The sequence below is a fragment of the Barbus barbus genome, assembly GCF_936440315.1.
Source record: "Barbus barbus genome assembly, chromosome: 48".
NCBI lineage: Eukaryota > Metazoa > Chordata > Actinopteri > Cypriniformes > Cyprinidae > Barbus > Barbus barbus.
Window position 1 is genome coordinate 6,905,423 of NC_136726.1, and position 22,083 is coordinate 6,927,505.

The 22,083-nt window shown below is 41.1% G+C and overlaps 2 protein-coding genes across 2 annotated transcripts; both read right to left on the reverse strand.

Annotated features, from left to right (window-relative positions):
- Positions 1-8,000: 8,000 nt before the first annotated feature.
- Positions 8,001-10,380, reverse strand: LOC306866666 (troponin I, fast skeletal muscle-like; the record flags this gene model as incomplete). The annotated part of the gene is made up of 5 exons (XM_079411945.1): positions 8,001-8,090; positions 8,209-8,385; positions 8,482-8,571; positions 10,107-10,235; positions 10,336-10,380. 5 exons carry the CDS (start codon positions 10,378-10,380, stop codon positions 8,001-8,003), a joined length of 531 nt encoding a protein of 176 aa, XP_079268071.1.
- A 1,279-nt stretch (positions 10,381-11,659) lies between these two features.
- On the reverse strand, positions 11,660-16,551 carry LOC306866667 (troponin I, fast skeletal muscle-like). The gene is made up of 7 exons (XM_079411946.1): positions 16,461-16,551; positions 15,513-15,544; positions 15,392-15,428; positions 14,112-14,240; positions 12,515-12,604; positions 12,227-12,403; positions 11,660-12,057 (listed from the first exon to the last, which is right to left on the reverse strand). Exons 2-7 carry the CDS (start codon positions 15,518-15,520, stop codon positions 11,971-11,973), a joined length of 528 nt encoding a protein of 175 aa, XP_079268072.1. The 5' UTR covers positions 15,521-15,544; positions 16,461-16,551; the 3' UTR covers positions 11,660-11,970.
- Between the last annotated feature and the right edge of the window lie 5,532 nt (positions 16,552-22,083).

The window sequence follows — 22,083 nt, forward strand, 5'->3', positions numbered from 1 at the left end:
GACAATTAGCAGAAAGGCTCAACACCTTTTATGCAAGGTTTGAGGTCTCGCACCACTCCCCCACCCCACTGCTTACAATGGACATTGCAGCTAAGCTAACCCCGGACCCCTCCTCCTCCCCCACTGCCCTCACACTCTCCATGCAGGATGTGACTAAAACTTTTAAAATGCAAAACCCTCGAAAAGCCCCAGGCCCGGACGGTGTCTCTCCTTCCACCCTGAGACACTGTGCTAACGAACTGGCTCCTGTCTTCACAGACATCTTTAACACCTCCCTGGAGTTATGCCACGTCCCAGCCTGTTTCAAGCTGTCTACTATCATTCCCGTACCCAAGAAGCCCAGGATTACTGGACTAAATGACTACAGGCCTGTGGCGCTCACGTCTGTAGTCATGAAGTCATTTGAGCGCCTGGTTTTGCCCCACCTCAAGTCTTTCACCTTCCCCTTCCTGGACCCTCTGCAGTTTGCATACAGAGCTAATCGGTCTGTAGACGACGCCATCAACCTGGCCCTCCACTTCATCCTTCAGCATCTGGACTCTCCAGGAACCTATGCCAGGATCCTGTTTGTGGACTTCAGCTCTGCATTCAATACCATCCTTCCGGTTCTGCTCCAGGACAAGCTCGCTCAGCTCAACGTGCCTGATTCCACCTGTAGGTGGATCACTGACTTCCTAACGGACCGGAGGCAGTGCGTGCGGCTGGGGAAGAATGTCTCTGACATTCAAACTATCAGCACAGGTTCTCCACAGGGCTGTGTACTTTCTCCTCTGCTCTTCTCCTTGTACACCAACTGCTGCACCTCCAGCCATGACTCCGTGAAGTTGGTTAAGTTTGCGGATGACACCACTCTTATCGGGCTCATCTCGGATGGTGATGAGTCTGCCTACAGGAGAGAGGTGGAGCGGCTGGTGTCCTGGTGTAACAGCAACAACTTGGAGCTTAATGCCCAAAAAACAGTGGAGATGATTGTGGACTTCAGGAAAGTCACAGCCCCCCTGCCTCCCCTTGTCATGATCGGCTGCAGAGATGAGGAAACAGTGTGCAAGTGAATAACAAAGTTTATTACTATAATGAAGTGAGACACCGACAGGGTAGAGGTAATGGAGTGACACAGGAACTGGATGGGCTATGCGGTGGAGTGGTGGTGAAGACAGGAACAGACGGTGACCGGGAAACTCCAGACACGAGACGAGGACACGATGACACCAACACGAACTCCGATCCACGACAGCAAACAGAACCACAGATGACGAGATGATGACGTGAAGACTGGAACACTGTAGCAGGAAGACATCAAGAACGATCTGACAGAGGAGAGGAAGGAGAGATGGGTATTTATGGCAGAGGAAATGGGCTACAGCTGGCGCAGATGACGAGGCACAGCTGAGGGAAGTGAGCTGATGATGGCTCGGCCACGCCCCCCACACTTACAGCACGCTCACACATGACAAACCACGGGACAAGGAGAGACCGTGGATGTGTGAACCGTGACAGTACCCCTCCCCTAAGAACGCCTCCTGGCGTTCCCAGGCTCCCCTACCTGTCGATTATAGTCATCAATCAGAGAGTGATCCAGTATGTCTCTCGCAGGTACCCAACTTCTCTCCTCCGGACCGTAACCCTCCCAGTCCACCAAGTACTGAAATCCGCGTCCCCTCCGTCTTGAGTCCAGTATGCGGTTTACCGAAAATGTGGGTTCCCCGTCTACGAGTCGCGGCGGGGGGGGAACCGGGGCTGGCGGATTAATGGGAGAATGAAACACGGGTTTAATCTTGGATACATGAAAGACGGGATGAATCCTCCTGTACACTGGAGGAAGGTTGAGGCGGACTGCCACCGGACTAATGATTTTGGTGACAGTGAACGGGCCAATGAATTTGGGAGCAAGTTTATTAGAAACGGAGCGGAGTGGAATGTTCCTAGTAGAAAGCCACACTTTTTGACCAACGACGTAAACGGGAGGCTTAGACCGGTGGCGATCGGCTTTGGCCTTGGTGCGCGCCCCCACTTGGAGTAGAGTCTCACGGGCTCTAGTCCAAGTGCGGTGACACCTCTGGACGAAGGCGTGAGCAGAGGGGACCGCGACTTCGGATTCCATACTGGGAAAAATGGGTGGCTGGTAACCTAAACTACATTCAAACGGAGATAGGCCCGTGGATGACACTGGTAATGCATTGTGGGCGTACTCCACCATAGAGAGTTGCTGGCTCCAAGAGGAAGGATTCTTGGAGACCAAACATCGCAACACTCTCTCCAAATCTTGGTTGGCTCTCTCCGTTTGGCCATTGCTCTGGGGATGAAACCCGGAGGACAGACTAACAGTCGCTCCCAGTAATCTACAAAACTCTTGCCAAAATTTGGACACAAACTGGGGACCCCTGTCGGAAACCACGTCCATCGGGAGGCCATGTAAGCGAAAGACGTGGTCTACGACAGTTACCGCTGTCTCCTTGGCTGACGGTAATTTGGGCAAGGGAATGAAATGAGCTGCCTTCGAGAATCGGTCCACCACGGTCAAAACAACCGTGTTGCCCTGAGAGGGCGGGAGGGCGGTGACAAAATCTAGTGCGATGTGGGACCAGGGTCTCGAAGGCACCGGCAGCGGTTGGAGTAACCCATCTGGGGGTCGATTGGAAGTCTTACCAGTGGCACAAACCGAGCAAGCCAAAACAAAACTGTGAATGTCACGAGCCATGCGCGGCCACCAGAATCGTTGCTTGACCAGAAAGCCGGTGCGATTTACTCCTGGATGACAAGCCACGTTGGAACAATGCCCCCACTGGATAACGTCAGACCTTAATTCCTCCGGCACAAATAATCGATTCGGTGGGCAAGCGGGCGGAGGCATTACCCCTTCTAGGGCCGTCTTGACCCTCGATTCGACCTCCCATGTGAGTGAGGAGACGAAAAGCGTCTCGGGTAAAATGCACTCGGGAGTGGACGGGCGTTCGGAACTGTCAAAAATACGAGATAAGGAATCGGGTTTGATGTTTTTGGAACCCGGGCGGTACGAGAGAGAAAAATCAAAACGACCGAAAAAAAGTGCCCACCGAGCCTGCCTGGAGTTCAATCTTTTGGCAGTTCTGATATACTCAAGATTCTTATGGTCGGTCCAGACGATAAAGGGTACCCCTGACCCTTCCAACCAGTGACGCCATTCTTCCAACGCTAGCTTGACGGCCAACAACTCCCTGTTACCAATGTCGTAATTGCGTTCGGCTGGCGATAAACGATGGGATAAAAACGCGCAAGGATGCATCTTGTCGTCCGCGGAAGAGCGCTGGGAGAGAACTGCACCTACCCCCACCTCTGACGCATCGACCTCCACCACAAACTGACGTGAGGACTCAGGGGCTATGAGGATGGGAGCCGAAACAAAGCGGCCTTTGAGTTTGGTAAACGCAGCCTCAGCTGTGTTAGACCACCTGAACGTAGTTCTGGGGGAGGTCAAGGCGGTCAGAGGCGCGGCTAGTTGGCTGAAATTGCGAATGAAACGCCGGTAGAAATTAGCGAAACCCAGAAACCTCTGTAGGGCCTTACGGGAATCTGGGCTTGGCCACTCCACCACAGCCTTGACTTTGTCAGGATCCATGCGCACTCCCTCGGACGACACAATGTACCCCAAAAATGGAACAGACTGTGTATGAAACGCGCATTTCTCCGCCTTGACAAAAAGCCCATTCTCTAGCAACCTCTGAAGCACTCGTCGGACGTGCTGCACGTGTTCCTGGAGAGATGAAGAAAAAATCAATATGTCATCCAGGTAAACATATATGAACTGATCGACCATATCTCGCAGCACGTCGTTGACGAGTGCCTGGAAGACTGCTGGGGAGTTGGACAGCCCGAAGGGCATGACCAAGTATTCAAAGTGCCCCCTAGGGGTGTTAAAGGCAGTCTTCCACTCATCCCCCTTCCTGATGCGGACCAAATGATAGGCATTACGTAAGTCCAATTTCGTGAAGATGGCCGCTCCCTGCAACCTCTCGAAGGCTGAAGACATCAATGGCAACGGATAGGTATTCTTTACCGTGATGTTGTTCAGCCCTCGGTAATCAATGCAAGGCCGCAGGGATCCATCCTTCTTCCCCACAAAAAAGAACCCCGCCCCCGCTGGAGAGGAGGAAGGGCGAATGAACCCAGAAGCTAGAGAATCAGAAATATATTTCTCCATAGCCTCCCTTTCTGGGACAGAAAGCGAATATAATTTGCCCTTAGGCGGAGACATACCTGGTAGTAAATCTATTGCACAGTCGTAAGGACGATGCGGAGGAAGAGAAGCTGCCCGAGACTTACTGAACACCTCTCTCAGGTCCTGGTACTCCGCGGGCACGTTTGACAGATCCACTGCCTCCTCCTGAAACATAGAAACAGAGACTAACGGACAAGCAGACACAAGACAGGACTTATGACAACGATCGCTCCAGGCAGTGATGGTCCTATGATGCCAGTCAATCTTGGGGTTATGGGAAATGAGCCAGGGGTGGCCGAGCACGACGGGTGCCAGGGGAGAGTCCATGATAAAGAAGGGGATGGTTTCAGAATGGTTGCCTGATGTGATGAGTGTGACGGGTTCAGTGATCAAGGAAATAGTGGGTAGTTCTTGGCCGTTAAGGGCGTGAACAGAAATCATGTGAGTGAGGGGTCTTGTGGGAATGTTAAGTCTCTTGGCAAGTGAATAGTCCAGAAAATTCCCCTCAGCTCCTGAATCCAGTAAGGCCTGACAGTTGTGAGTGTGTGTAGCCCATCTCAGTCTCACCGGAAGGAGAGTAGATGATGTGGATGAGGTCTTCTTGGTGGAGATCCCACCCGACAGTAGCCTCATACTTACTGTCGGGCTTGGTCTTTTACTGGACATCCATCTCGTAGGTGTCCTGCCCCACCACAATACAGGCAAAGACCCAGGGATCTCCGTCTTTCCTTCTCCTCCCGGGAGAGCCGAGCCCGCCCTACCTGCATGGGTTCGGGATCGTAGTTGGGACTGACCGCGTCCCCGTCGTTGGTTCGGCGACTCTCAAACCCACCAGGGACTCGATTAGCCGTGGCGCGTAACTCCGCTCTAGTGAGCCGTGCGTCCACCCGGATGGCCAAGTCAATAAGTTTGTCGAGTGTGGTGGGGAGGTCCAGGATGTAGATCTCCCTGTGGACGTGGTCAGCCAACCCATGCAGGAACATGTCCCACTGCGCCTCCTCGTTCCAGCGACACTCCGCCGCCAGGGTGCGGAATTCGATGGAGTACTCAGAGACTGACCTCGCACCCTGACGGAGATCGGCGAGTATTCTGGCCGCCTCTCTTCCGGCGGCTGCGCGATCGAATACTCGCTTCATTTCCTCGGAGAGCACTTGGAACGAGGCACAGCATGGATCTTGATTCTCCCACACCGCCGTTCCCCAAAGTGCCGCTCTCCCAGTGAGCAGTGTTAGCACGAATGCCACCTTGCTCTGTTCGTTGCTGAAGGTCCGGGGCTGGAGGGCAAAATGCATAGAGCATCTAGTTAAGAATGCTCTGCAGAAGTTTGACTCACCGGCGTATGACTCGGGAACAGGCAAGCGAGGTTCCACCTGGGTGAGGGACTCAGATGGCGTGGGAGGAGTTGGCGGCGTGGGTGGCGCAGTGGGAGCTCGTAGCTGTTGAAACTGTTGGGTGAGCTCGGACACCTGCGTCACTAGAGCCTGAATAATACGACCCGTGTTACTCAGGCTCGCCTCCTGACTGTTCATCCTGTCGATGCTCTGAGCAATGAAGTTCTCCAGAGATGTAGCTGAGACACTCGCTGCTTCCATTCCTTGGTCAGATCGTTCTGTCATGATCGGCTGCAGAGATGAGGAAACAGTGTGCAAGTGAATAACAAAGTTTATTACTATAATGAAGTGAGACACCGACAGGGTAGAGGTAATGGAGTGACACAGGAACTGGATGGGCTATGCGGTGGAGTGGTGGTGAAGACAGGAACAGACGGTGACCGGGAAACTCCAGACACGAGACGAGGACACGATGACACCAACACGAACTCCGATCCACGACAGCAAACAGAACCACAGATGACGAGATGATGACGTGAAGACTGGAACACTGTAGCAGGAAGACATCAAGAACGATCTGACAGAGGAGAGGAAGGAGAGATGGGTATTTATGGCAGAGGAAATGGGCTACAGCTGGCGCAGATGACGAGGCACAGCTGAGGGAAGTGAGCTGATGATGGCTCGGCCACGCCCCCCACACTTACAGCACGCTCACACATGACAAACCACGGGACAAGGAGAGACCGTGGATGTGTGAACCGTGACACCCCTTGCCCTGACAGATACCCCCTTCACCACTGTGGTCTCTTTCTGCTTCCTGGGCACCCACATCACCCACGACCTCAAGTGGGAGCTGACCATCAACTCCCTTATCAAGAAGGCCCAGCAGAGGATGTACTTCCTGCGGCAGCTGAGGAAAGCCAAGCTGCCAGTCCAGATGATGGTGCAGTTCTATACGGCCATCATTGAGTCCATCCTCACCTCTTCCATCACTGTGTGGTATGCTGGGGCCACTGCCAGGGACAAACAGAGACTGCAGCGCATTGTGCGCTCTGCTGAGAAGGTAATCGGCTGCAGCCTTCCATCTCTCAAGGACCTGTACGTCTCCAGGACTCGGGGGCGAGCAGGCCGGATAGCAGCTGACTCTTCTCACCCTGGACATGGACTATTTGAGCCACTTCCCTCTGGCAGAAGGTTACGGTCCATTCGGACCAGAACCTCTCGCCATAAGAACAGTTTTTTCCCCTCTGCCATTGGTCTCATGAACACTTTATAACAATTGTTGAGCTGGACACTACATAACATCTGTACTGAGCTGGACATTTTACAACATTTGCATCAGTTGGTCACTTTTATAACATTAGTCACTTTAAATAAGTAATTTTTTACATTTTTTATATGCTTTTTACTTCATAAATTATTATTATTATTCAGTGTTTTTATGTTGCACTCTGTCACCGAAGCAAGTTCCTAGTTTGTGAATTGTGTTTGCAGTCAATGGCAATAAAGTTTCTGATTCTGATTCTGAAATAAAATGGGAAGTGAATATGGTGCTGGAATCATTTAGTAGCATTTCATTAAAAAAGCACCTTGGTTTTTATCATATGATACTATTACTGTATAGTAGTACTACTTCAGTACAAGTTATTATAATAAATTTGTTAATACAGTCATTTAAAATAAATAAATAAATGTAAATCAAATCAAAACTAAACACATATTGCAGACAAAAATGCTCTAAAATGCAAAAATTAACACTGTTTTATTTACACATTTTTTTTCCTCAAAAGAAATGAATACTTTTCTTCAGAAAGAATGCATTAAATTGATCAAAAGTGACAGTAAAGACATTTATAATGTTTTAATTTGAAATGTATGTTTTTAAAACATTTTGTTCATCAAAGAATCCTGAAAACATGTATCAGTTTCCACAAACTGTTTTCAACATTGATAATAATCAGAAATGTTTCTTGAGCAGCAAATCAGCATATTAGAATGATTTCTGAAGAATCATGTGACACTGGAGACTGGAGTAATGATGCTGAAAATTCAGCTTTGATCACAGGAATAAATTATATATTTTTTAAACATATTAAAACAGAAAACTGTTATTTGAAATTCAAATAATATTTCACAATATTACTGTTTTTACTGTATATTTTATCAAATAAATGCAGCCTTTGTGAGCAAAAGAAACTTCTTTCAAAAACATAAAAAAACTCCTACAGACCCCAAGTGTTAATGTGTACATGGTAATATAATTATCAGCTGTTCAATAGTGCTGTAACTCTGAGAAAAACACAAAGGCAAACACATATGTATACACTAATCTTTAATGCCATTCAACACTGGCACAATGTACAATGTGCAAAACAGTCCAGGAAAAATATTTTTATTGGAACGGGAGGTTCACAGGATAGAACGATGTTTACAAGAGAATTTTAAGACATATTGGAGAATAAACACAATACATCTTAAGCCTCAGACTCAAACATCTTCTTCCTGCCACCCATACCAGCCTTATCCTCGATGTTCTTACGCCAGTCACCGACTTGTTCTGCAGACTGTGGAAACACAAAAACATCAGACGTGAGCACAGGAGGATCCCACTTACTATTTTTCCTATAAACTGGGTAACACGGCCAATCAAAGACAAGAAACATTTCTGAATCTGCAACCCACCTCCTCTTTGACCTCCTTCTTGACTTGTTTGAGGTTGGCTCTCAGGTCCATGGAGACCTTGTGTTTTGAGCCCAGCAGAGCCTGAAGCATAGCATCAGCAGACATGCGCACTTTCTTCAGAGCAGGTTTCTTGAACTTGCCCTGCAGGTCAACCACCTTGATCTTCAGATCCTCAATCTATACACACATGAAACAGGAGTCAAATAGGAGCTCAGAGAACCAAATAATTCTCTTTAGAAACAAATAAACAAACTGAGGTTTCACGATTTTTACCTCCTTGTTTGACTTGGCAACCTTTGACTCCAAGTCATATCTCTCCTCATCAACCTTGTCGATCTGTTGGTGAAGCTTTTTGCACAGCTCCTGGAAGGCCAAAACAACATTATATCTATCTATCTATCTATCTATCTATCTATCTATCTATCTATCTATCTATCTATCTGTCTGTCTGTCTGTCTGTCTGTCTGTCTGTCTGTCTGTCTGTCTGTCTGTCTGTCTGTCTATCTATCTATCTATCTATCTAAAGTGAAGTGACATACTGCCAAGTATGGTGACCCATTCGTGCTCTGCATTTAACCGATCCAACGTGCACACACACAGCAGTGAACACACACACACCGTGAACACACACCCGGAGCAGTGGGCAGTCATTTATGCTGCGGCGCCCGGGGAGCAGTTGGGGGTTCGGTGCCTTGCTCAAGGGCACCTCAGTCGTGGTATTGAGGGTGGAGAGAGCGCTGGACATTCACTCCCCCCACCTACAATCCCTGCCGGCCCGAGACTCGAACCTGCAACCTTTGGATTACAAGTCCGACTCTCTAACCATTAGGCCACGACTTCTATCTATCTATCTATCTATCTATCTATCTATCTATCTATCTATCTATCTATCTATCTATCTATCTATCTATCTATCTATCTATCTATCTATCCATCCATCCATCCATCCATCCATCCATCCATCCATCCATCCATCCATCCATCCATCCATCCATCCATCCATGTACAGTATATTATATAAATACATACGTATAAAATTGTGTAATTATATTCAGGATTATTATAATTAACTAATACCGAAACTAAAATTAAATACATTAAAAACATTTTTCTTACTTGAAATGAATCAAACGTTACATTATTTTTGTTGTTGTTGTTTCAGCTATTTCTACAGTCATTATTTTTATTTTTACTTCATGTACTAAATTAACTAAAATATAATTAACTGAATTAAATATTAAGAATGAACTGAAATAAACATTAAGAAAAACTACAAATGACAAAAACAGCACAGGGTTACATTTTATTTCAAGGTGTCCTTGTTACAGTGCAATTATACATTTAAGTACTGAGTAATCACAATTAACTCCATATACTTACTATATGGTTAGGGTTTGGCCTAGGGTTACTTGTATGTAATTATGCATAATGTATTGTTATTACAATAGTAAATGCATGTAACGCGTAACAAGGACTCCTTAAAATAAAGAGTTACCCAACACATTTACTTAAAAGTTCCAAACATTTACAGAAAAGATCCAAAATATTAATAAATACTATAATAGTATATCAATGATACTAAAATAAAGTATATTAATATGTTTATTATTGTCATTAATATGTTTATTATTATGTCATTAAAATAATTATAATACTTATAATTTTAAGTCTTCCTGTAGCTCAAATAGTAATGCAATAAAACTATATAAAACTTTTATATAACTGTATAATTATAATATAACGTGTGTGTAAACACACATATTTAATACATAACATAATACATACAAAATACTACAAAAAATGTGAAAATTGATACAATAGAATTGATATAATAATCAATACAATAATTATGTTATTTATAGTTATTATTAATAATAATAATAATAAAGTATTGGCACCTGCAGCTCTTGCACGGATCCAGGCAGATCAAGAGCAGGGCAGTGTTCATTCATATGGCCCTCCTTATTAACAACAAGCTGCTTGGCTTCGGCGTCCAGTAGATTGAAGGCAATGGAGAGCACCAGGCTCTGAAGACATAGACAGGCAAACAAAAACAGTCATTTTAGCCAGATTTTACATTTAAAATCTGCAATTTATGAAATTACGGTAAAAAAAAACATGTCTTACCTTCAGATGATGCCTACGGCTGGAGGTCATCTTTTTTCTGTTCATGAAAACAAGTTCACCATGAGACACACTGTGCTTGTGCTGGATTACTCAATAAAGAACAATCACAATCCAACAGAATCAGAATACTTACTCTGACATCTTGGCGGTTTAGTGTGTTCTCACCCTGTATGGAAATCAATTATACAATGTTATTTACAAGGCAGCTGAGTTAATCAGCTAATCCAGGACAAGCACTTGAAGAAATACATTCAATCAGGGACATCTGAGTCTAAGTTTAGTCCAACAGTCTTGAGACGTCCTCGTGGACAGTTAATTTGACACATTAAACACGATACCAGAGATCAGCTGCTGTATTCAATTCAAATTCAATTAAAGATTATAGTATTTTATAGTTACACTATTACACCAATGATAAGTATTTGCATTTTTATGTCTTATTGTAAGCTGGTTGCAAGCATTACTTAGCAGATTTTATTAATAAAAAAACAACAGTCCAGGTCATGTGATTTATACAGAATAGACTGTCATATCAATTAGAGCAGATTCAAATATATTTCAATTATATTCAATTGAATATGAATATTCAAGAAACAAAATATAACTTCTTTATGACGCTCACCTATGAGAGAAATTGAAAACATAGGAATTAAATTGTATACTTTATCTGCTAATTCATAACTCTGTTTAAAATCACACTTATCTGCTCATGAATATATATATAAACATATGTGTCTAGACAAACTGTTTGCCCTTTGTCCTTTACATACAGATCTAGAGAGAGTTCTGGATGGACGCTCACCTATGAGAGAAGAAGAGGGCAGTACACACTTGGAAGAAGAACTGGAAAGACTGGTGAGCCCCAGAGAGAAAAAAAATTAAAAAGGATATATATGTTGTGGTCTGATGGCTCAGCAGATCCTGGGAGTCCTGTTTATGGAAGCGGATTCCTCCTCAGACCAATAGGCCATGAGCTCCTGAAATATCCCCAGCCCATCCTCGGCAAGCCTCGTAAATTTCCCTTCCTTCAAGACGCGTTTGTGTGTGTGTGCTGTAAACGCACCAAGATACAAAAAAACATAAACCACTTCAACAAAACAGAGGGCTATAAACCAAAATAATAAGAGATGTTTCCGCAAAACAATGTTAATTGTAGTTTAAGTTACTTACCATAAAGCAAAAGGGTCCATAAATAAGATCTGAAATGCCATCCATATTTCTTCTGGATGTCGTGTACAAAAAAAAACAGAACAGAACTGAACTAAATTAAATTAAAATCTAATTAAATTAAATAAAGATGAAGCAATGAAGTTGAGATAGAGAGAAGAAACAACTGCTGTAATAGCAGCACTACAGTATTTATTAAAGTCATAACAAACCACTAGTCATAGTCTGGAAAAGAATGAAAGGACCAAGACGTGCGTAATAAAACAAACGTGAAAAAGGATTTTCCTCAGAAGCATTCATTTAATGGTAGTGGCTCTGCGATGATACACAGTTCCCTTTCAGGATGTATATACTGCGTGAAACAAATGCTCTTTGGAGGCAGAAAAGACATAACTATGGCAAAAATATAAATGACCGCGCAGCTCTGACAAATTCCTATGATAATTAAACAAAGAAATGTCCGGGAATTTAGGCCTCGCCCTCGAACATCTTCTTCCTGCCGTCCATACCGGACTTGTCTTCAATGTTCTTACGCCAGTCGCCGACATCTGAAGCCTGGATTGCACATTATAAAGCACTAATTATCAATATTTTTTAAAAGATATTTATCGAAGGAGTACAGATTTAATTTTGTTCATTTTGTATCCAATCAGACTTCACAGCCATAACTACTCATATCTGTTCTCTGCATAGGAATAATGTGACAATATCATATTTCACCCACCTCCTCTTTGACCTCCTTCTTGACTTGTTTGAGGTTGGCTCTCAGGTCCATGGAGACCTTGTGTTTGGAGCCCAGCAGAGCCTGAAGCATAGCATCAGCAGACATGCGCACTTTCTTCAGCGCAGGTTTCTTAAACTTGCCCTGCAGGTCGATCACCTTGATCTTCAGATCCTCAATCTATACACACACATTAACCAGGAGTCAAATTGAAGCTCAAAGAACCCAGTATAGACTCATCAGAAACACTGTTACCATCATAATAAGGTATGTTTGACTATCAGACGTTACCTCTTTGTTGGCCTTGCCCACTTTGCCCTCCAAGTCATATCTCTCCTCATCAACCTTGTCGATTTGCTGGTGAAGTTTCTTGCACAGCTCCTAAATGTAGATGTTTAAATATTCAGATTATGTTTTCAAACCATCTTTTGCAACATATTGTTTCAAGTTTTAGTTTAACTACAATAACAATGGCGTTATTGCTGTTGGTGATATATATACAGTGCCCTCCATAAGTATTGGAAGAGTAAAGACAAAATTGCTCTGTTGGCTGTGGAGTCAAGACATTTGCAAATATGATTAAAAGATGAGTATGAGACAAAACTACAGAATGTCACATTTTATTATTAGCCGTTTCAACACATACATGTTTTACCAAATAAAAAGAACAGCACTTTCAGAGTTCATCCCACTCATTGATGTGAGCATAAGTATTGGGATAGTTGAACATAAGGCAGATATAAAAGATTAAAAGCTATTATTTAGTTGCAGATCTCTTGCGCACAATCACAGCAGTGAGTCTGTGACCCATAGACATCACCAGACTCTTGGTCTCATCCTTTGAAATACTTCTCCCAGCCTTTAATGCAGCCAATCCCAATTGTTGCTTGTTTTGGGGAGTTTCTGCGTTTACTCTCCTCTCCAGCTGGTGATATTCATGTTCAATCAGATTTAAATCTGGAGATTGACTTGGGCAATCTAAGACTTTCCATTTCTTTGCCCTTATAAATTCCTTGACTGAACTGGCAGGGTGTTTTGGGTCATTGTCGTGATGCAATATGAAGCACTTCCCAATGAATCTGGTGGTATTTTCTTGAATATTGGTAGGCAAGATGGTTTTGTACCCTTCCTGGTCAGAGGTTTGCATCTTGCTGTGTAGCATCTGTAATTCTGTGTCAAAGTCTCCTGAGGACAGTAAATTGTCAGAGCATCATTGTTATACAGACACGTCTTTTAGGGTTCATTTTCACAGCTTTTATGATTTATCTGTCATCAACTACTGTTGTTTTCTCAGCCGATCAGGTTGTTGTCGGTTGCTGGTGTCGCTGGTGGTTTCCAAACTCTTGATTTCTCCATGCCCTTTGTTTTTGCTAGAGCTCTAATTGACTTCCTCTTTTCTTTTAGCATCCAAATTGCTTGCTTTTCTCTCAAAGTCAGCTCCCTCATCTTCATCCTGGTTTGTGTGTGTCATCATCGAATGCAAGATTCAGAATGCAGAAGTAATGGATATAACTGATACGACACATTCCCTGCTTTTAATATCTGAAGAATTAATGCAACAGGACACAGCTGATCACTTAGAAAGACCCGTGAGGCAACTGCTCCAATACTTATGCTCACATCAGATAGAGGGATCAAACTCTAAAAGTGCTGTTCTTTTTATTTGGTAAAACATCTATGTGTTGAATCACCCAATAATAAAATGTGACATTCTGTAGTTTTGTCTCATATTCATCTTTTAATGTTATTACTGTATTTGTAAGGAACATATTAAAAATTCCATCTTCCTAGTGAACATGTATATGAATAAATATCTAAGTGTTGTACATGTGCTAAGGACTTATAATTGCTTTAGCCTTCTGAACAGACCGTGAGTGAGGAAACAGACCTGAAGTTCCTGTGTAGCTCCGGGCAGGGACAGAGGAGGGCAGTTTTCTGACATGTATTTCTCCTTGTCTACCTTGACCTGAACGGATTCTTTCTCCAGAAGACCCTTCGCAATGCTGAGCACCAAACTCTGTGGACAAATACATTACTGAGCCCCTGAATCTCATAAAACACCATTACAGTGTTGCTTACAGCTATAAACACATACATAAACAGAAGCAGTCGGTGAAAAAACACTATAATAAAGACCCCATGATATCACTAAGATTATTAGTTACATCACAGCCAGTTAGCCAGCTGCAGATGGTATTAAACGGAGGGTCATTCTCCTCCTGCAGAACATTTGATTGGAAAAAGTCATATTTTTTGCTCTGTATCTGTAGAAGAGTAAAAATCAAAAGTACAATTGAAATGTATGTATATGGTGAAAGTTTATTTAATTAACATTCAGGAGCTAATAGGTAAAATAATGCAAACAGACAACAACTACAAGCCACAAATGTCAAATATTATTTTGATGTGGTTAATAATAATTACATTGTTATATTGTATTATATTTATATTTTAAAACCCACAAGTCAAATATTAATTGAATGTGGTCTTTAATTATATTATACAAGTGTGTTTTAGTGCTACGTTAAAAAAATAAAAAATCTAAGATTACGAGATTAAAGTCATAATATCTTGAGAAAAAAAAATCTAAATTATGAGAATAAAATCAAAATAGTTTGAGAATAAAGTAAAAAAAAAAAAGAGAATTAAGTCGTAGCAATTACGAGATTCAAGTTATACAATTTTGAGAGTATATAGCCTCTATTGTGCATATAAATGACCCATCGGGAGAAATTCCGGCGGCCTGGCAACTGATTTCAATATATGCTGGATTATTAGCAGAAATCATACCATGTGTCATATACTCTCAGGGACGTACTCTCACGACATTTCTTCGAATGCATTCATTATTTGTAGTGCGGAAGCTCCCAATAATAACAATAATATTTACGCTTTTAGTACTTTTAATATAAAACAATGCATCAGCTTTCAAATTCTGTCGGTTTTGTAGCGAAATGCAAACAATATGTCTTAAAATATTTTTTTTCACGCTCTTTAATGTGGCGTGACATCACTGTATTTTCCTCATCTTTTCGATTACAATGAGACATTCATTTCAATAAATTCTACATCGGGTCCTTAATACATACATTATTATATTATATTATATTATATTATATTATATTATATTATATTATATTAAAAACATCAGTGCATTATTTACTCTACCTTGAGATTGTGCCGACGGCTCGATGTCATCTTTTTCCTGTCATGAGTAGATGAAGGAATTGCAATTTAGCAAAACAAGTTTGCTATTAAATGTAAATAACTGATATATTCATATACTCACTCAGACATCTTGGCCACCTGTTTTCTTCACCCCTGTACAGAGAGCAAAACACAGGAAATATCTCATGTCAAGAAACAACTTTGACATATTGACTTGACAATGGTATACATTACTTAGAGGTCCTTATGTAATATATGCATGTAGAGAGAATCATATGGCGGGAATCAGTATTAATTTGCATCATATAGAGCTGGCTATATTTTCTGTATTCCTAACTTGAAGCCAGCACCTGTAAATATGCCCACTGCGATCCGCCGGGAGAGGTGTGAATATCCCCCCCCTGATATGTAATATCCCGATCTCCCAATCTCCCTGCTTCTGGAAAAATCTATACAGATGTCAACAATGCAATTAATCTGAAACCTTGTCTGCAGACACCTGCATAAATCCGACAGATCAGATTTTGCTGTATTCAGAATTCTCACATAAATATAACAGATCCTTTCAAAGCAGTTCAAGAGATATCTAGGAAGGCTTTTCCATGAATACTGGATTTTTTGAATGTTTTTTTCTTCACATATGGATTAATGCTATAATCCGAATGCATTCGAAATACAATTCTGTCACCACCCGATTTTAACAAACATATCATGCATTTAAAATATAGTCACTTTTATAGTCACAACATACATTTCAAGCTATTCACCTGCCATATATCAGAATTCAGCAGCAAGAAAATAAAAATTAGGTTTAAATAAGTTGTGCATAAAATCACATACATTTCTTTATTTTCAAAACTAATGTTAAAATCACTTTAAATATATATATATATATATATATATATATATATATATATATATATATATATATATACAGAAATATGTTTGTTATACAAACAATAAAAAAATCCCTAAACATTCCATAATTGTATAATACCCCAAAAAGTCGAGCAACAAAAAAGAGGGACACAGTGGAATCAAAATCTAGAAATGCAGATGTTCTCCTCACCTATATGAGAAAGTTACGCAGCCGAGCAGACCTGAAAGAAGAATGTCTGGGTGAAGCAGAGCACTAGCAGCAGAGCTGCACTCCGTATATAAGGCTGGCATCATCATACGGCTCCCCTCTTTATGGTTAGGCACTAAACGCAGTTTGTTTGCCAGGCCCTTGAAATATCCACTTCTAATGTCTGCCAATCAGACTGCTTAAAATAGACGAATGAGAAAGACAACATTTCCAGATGTCGGTAAGATTAAACTAAGATGGGTCACGGTGGATGTTGAATGTGATCTGATGTCGTTCCTCTGCCAGATGAATTGATTAACATGCAGGGTGTTGGAGAATAACACTTGTTTTTTGTGTTTCTTACATTTGCTGTTCCTTTTTTTTTTGTTATAACTAAGAAAAACCTTAAGTGATTTTTTGGACAAGACAAGTAGCGGAGATGAACTTCTGCTTTGTAACGATCAAGTTTTTTATATGTTTAATTCATAGAAGCCACTTATTTATTGTGTTTTAAACAGGTGCTCCCCCTGCATAATATGATCCTGCTGCTGACTGATAAATAAACATAAGATCATTTACAAATACTTACACAATTGTTAAGCTGGTAGTGTACTATTTTCAGACACTCCTCAGAGTGCATCCTTGTGCTGCCAACAGGATATGATATATATTATGCAATGTTTTATGTTCTTATTTTGGTCAAATTACAATTGTGGGTTATTTTGAAGTTATTTTCAAACTCAGTCTGTAAATATAAATGACAATTGATAGTTTTCACGTGACGTCACACCCTTATAGGAACGCCCACCTGGCGGACAAAACGAAGCTTTGCTCCACTGACCGCCAGCTATTTTTACGCAGATTGCATATCAAATAATAATGTAGTAAAACGCAGATATTAAAAGGCGAGATTCAGTGGACACCTAATTGATGATGTATATTTTGTACAGGGAAGAAGATGAAGCCAGAATATAAACGCAATGTGCAAAGTTTCACATTAAATTGCTTCCCATAGAAAACCATTAAACAGAAAACACTGAACCGTTTAGCGGACTGCGTTCATGTTCCGGCCTCATCTGCTTGCCTGTGTAAACTATATGGTGATTACTGAATTTGATCTACTGTTTTAAACATATTAAGGCAGTTTAAGTGTTTTTGCAATGTTTTGTTGCACTGTTTTATGATTGAAATTATGATTGCGGGTGCTTAATATGGATTGCAAATGGCCAAAACTTGCATTTTGTTCAGAAATACCTTTGTTTTGTTCTTTTGAGAGGTGATCTAAATATTTGCGACTGGAAAACAGATGAAAAATTGACATGCTTGTGCAGCAGTTCTATGGATGTTTTTCCCTCCAAGTCTTCGAGCCGGTCACGTGAGTGAAAACTATCGATAGCATGTTCAGCAGACTCTACAGCCTAGGCTATATGTTTATGTATCGGTCTAGCTTTATGTACATTGCTGACTAAACATTTGGAATAATTAAGTAAAAACAGTAATATTGTGAAACTCAGTAAAATAACTTTTCTATTGGAATATATTGTAAAATGTGATTTATTCCTTTGATGCAAAGCTGAATTTTCAGCATAGTTACTCCAGTCTTTAGTGTCATATAATCATTCAGAAATCATTCTAATATACTGATTTGATGCTGAAAGAAGTTTGTTTGAAATCTTTGCATATTTACTAAAAATAAAAAACGAAAAAATCACATGCACATAAGTATTCACAGCCTTTGCAGTGACACTCAAAATTGAGCTCAGGTACATCCTGTTTCCACTGATCATCCTTGAGATGTTTCTGCAATGTGATTGGAGTCCACCTGTGGTAAATTCAGTTAATTGGACATGATTTGGAAAGGCACACACCTGTCATATAAGGTCCCACAGTGCATTTCAGAGCACAAACCAAGCCATGAAGTCCAAGGAATTGTCTGTAGACCTCCGAGACAGGATTATGTCGAGGCACAGCTCTGGGGAAGGGTACAGAAAAACTTCTGCAGCATTGAAGGTCCCAATGAACACAGTGGCCTCTGGAAACAGCAGGACTCTTCATAAAGCAGGCCACCCGGCCAAACTGAGTGATCGGGGGAGAATGGGCATAATCAGGGAGGTGACCAAGAACTCGATAGTCACTCTGACAGAGCTCCAGCGTTTCTCTGTGGAGAGAGGAGAATCTTCCAGAAGGACAACCATCTCTGTAGCACTCCACCAATCAGGCCTGTATGGTAGAGTGGCCAGAGAGAAGCCACTTCTCAGTAAAAGGCACATGACAGCCCACCTGGAGTTTGCCAAAAGGCACCTGAAGGACTCTCAGACCATGAGAAAGATTAAGCTCTTTGGCCTGAATGGCAAGCATCATGTCTGGAGGAATTTGTTACCGCACAGGAACCAGATGAGTCCTATGCACAATCTGACTCTGCTTTAGCCTAGTGGCTTTAGTGGCTACGGGACAACTCTGTGAATGTCCTTGAGTGGCCCAGACTTGAACCTGATTGAACATCTCTGAAGAGATCTGAAAATGGTTGTGCACCAACACTCCCCATCCACCTGATGGAGCTTGAGAGGTCCTGCAATGAAGAATGGGAGAAACTGCCCAAAAATAGGTGCGTCAAGCTTGTAGCATCATACTTCGGGTTGCCAGGTTTTCACAACATAACCCACCCAATTGCTACTCAAAACTGTCCCAATTGTTTTTCGAAGGGTGGTCCCAGGTAAAAAGCACAATTTTTTTTGGTGGGGCTCCACTGGTTAAATTCACATTTTAGGGGCTAAATAAACCCGCGGACATGAAAAACAACCCGCGCCAACAGTGTTAAAGTAGCCCAATTTCTTGGGGAAACTTGGCAACACTGATCATTCTCAAGAAGACTTGAGGCTGTAATTGGTGCCAAAGTTGCTTCAAAGTATCGAGCAAAAGTCTTTTAAATTTTTTTTATAAAGATATCAAACAAACTTCTTTCACGTTGTCATTATGGGGTATTGTTTGTAGAACTTTGAGGAAAATAATTAATTTAATCCATTTTGGAATAAGGCTGTAACATTACAAAATGTGAAAAAAGTGAAGCGCTGTGAATGCACTGTATTTAAGTAACTTTGTTCACTGAGGAAAAAAAAAAGGTTTCTATTTCCAGTTCTGAAGAAATAGTAGTTTTGTATGTTTATTCACAGGAGATGAAAACTCGAGTCAGATGAGTAGCTGTATATTGTACAAGTGGCAGGTCGCCCCCTCGGTTCCAGACGGTTCCAGACTCCATGACGACGATGCTGTAGGAGATCACATAGGTAGCTTCAGCTTCCTGTTTTTATTTCTGGAAAATATTTTTAATATTTCGGCACTAATGCGAATAACGTTAGGTGAAAATAACTTACAACTCTCCAGCTGATCTGCCACATCCCATAGCAAACTGGACAACAAATTACTACTTACCACCTTCCTCATTTCCATGTTACACATGGAAAAGTAAAAATAAATGAATAAATATATAAATGAATCTAAAAATAAATGTATAAATAATATAAAAATACATTAAAAAATGTATAAAAGCAGAAAATAAATTTTATTACAAATTAATGATATTTATTATATCAATTATATTTATTTTCAATTTACAAATAATAGTGCAGCGAAACAATCAGTTGTCACAGCACAATATTATATATATATATATAACCCCTCTTATGTTGTTAGAAGATTTATGCTTGCATACATAAATTTTGAGCAAATGCAAACCAAGTGAAATCATAGCCCAAACAAGCCCCTCACAGTGGGATTCGGTTTCTAAGCGTCAAATCATCACTTCATAAGTCATCGAGCAACAGCGAGCCATACTGAACAGAACCATGTTTATTCGATGTAAATTAGAGATCGGTTTCTTGCATTAATAATTCATAACTATCAAAAATCGTATTATATATTAGACTTAAAGTAACTGCCACAGTGACATGTCAAGTAATGCTATTAAACTTAACAATATCAGCTCACTTCAAATCCAAACACACATCTGAATCACATTTACAATTGCAATAATAAAAATTAGTATATCATCACAGGCCTAACAATTTGACAGTTTATAAATAAACTTGCTTAGGTTACATGTAAATTTAGCTATTCTCAATAGTGTTAAATAGATTAATAGTGGAATTACAGGTTTAATCCGGAAAGCAGGTGTTCGCAGTTAGATCCAGTAAAGGAAGAGTGCATTAAATCCTTCAGATCCAAGGTAAGATTGAGGGGAGTCAACCGAGAGGTGCTCAACATACACACGCTGTTGACAGGCATTGAGGGTTTTTAATGGCATTCTTTGATGGCTCAGCAAAACCTCAGATATCTCTTTAAGGAACACTGCTGTGTTGCTAAGACCAGTGGATCAGAGCACACATCTGAAATTCACACCACAAATACTTTCCATGTTCCCTTCTTAAAAATAACTTAACCTAGATGTCTTTCTAATTATTTGCTTATTTATATATTTATGTAATTTATGCATTTTAAAGGGGTCATATGACGTTGCTAAACATTATCACATTATTATACTTTACATTATTGTTGCTCCTCTATGCCCTGCCTTTCTGAAACGCCTCGGTTTTTACAAAGCTCATCGTTCTGAGAAGCGAGGCGTGCTCTGATTGGCCAGCTATCCGGTGCGTTGTGATTGGCCGAATACCTCAAGCGTGAGATGGTGGCAGCAACAATACTACAGCGAGAATAATAGTTCCTCCTCCTTTTAATGCGTATACATTTGGGCGGAGTTTTGCAAATCTCCCCACACCACGACGTAGACATGTGAGGGCTTGTTTAAATTAGCCGTTTTAGGGGGGCGTGGCAGAGTCTTAACTTTAATAAAGAATATCTCTTTGGTTTTGAGACTTTAGTCTTTGCAACTTCAGGGATCTTATCTATGCACGAACAGCTTGTAACACTCCAAAGAGAAAGGAAAACTTGAAATTGCATCATATGACCCCTTTAAGAGACATCTGCTAGTTGTGGTGCCTACTTAAAGTTATTAAACTAAAAAGAGAGACATGTACAGTTTAAGATGAAGAAATACACCAGCAACTATAGGGAGATGTTGTGGGTCTTGACTTTACTCACCCAATGATCCATCAAGACATATACAGACATCATTCTGCGAGAATTATAAGATATTCTAATTATATTTTAACCTCATGTTGAATATTAACCTTATAAAGACAAAAAATGAGGAATCTTAGCTCGAACATAAAACGAGCAGTACCTGATTTGAAGTTACACTGAATTATAAAAATTGTGTGTAAAGTCAAAATGAAACCTTGTTTGTAACCCGTTTCACTTTCATAATAGTGGCGGATTTCAGAGTGAAATGGGATATTCAATGTGAAAAAAAAAATGTAGGGCGGGTCTGTGAGATATAAAAAGTTGTATCAGGTGGTTTGAGAGACTGAAAAATAAGACGTCAACCGAAAAGGAAAGTCATTTTAACATCAACAAATTGATCACAATAAGACCAGGAATGTCTATTAACAAAGTAAATAGGGTTGATTTTGATTCCTTGTTCACTTTAAGCAATTCAAATAAATAAACGAATAAAAATACAACAAGGTAAAGGTTACAATAATAGTTTAAAATGTTATAAAGTAAAGAAAAA

Excerpts from the sequence above, each read along its gene's own strand:
- LOC306866667 (XM_079411946.1), bottom strand. Across the intron at positions 14,241-15,391 it reads GCCGTCGGCACAATCTCAAG|AGTTTGGTGCTCAGCATTGC; the intron begins GTAGAGTAAATA and ends ATTTGTCCACAG. Across the intron at positions 12,605-14,111 it reads GAGCTACACAGGAACTTCAG|GAGCTGTGCAAGAAACTTCA; the intron begins GTCTGTTTCCTC and ends ATCTACATTTAG.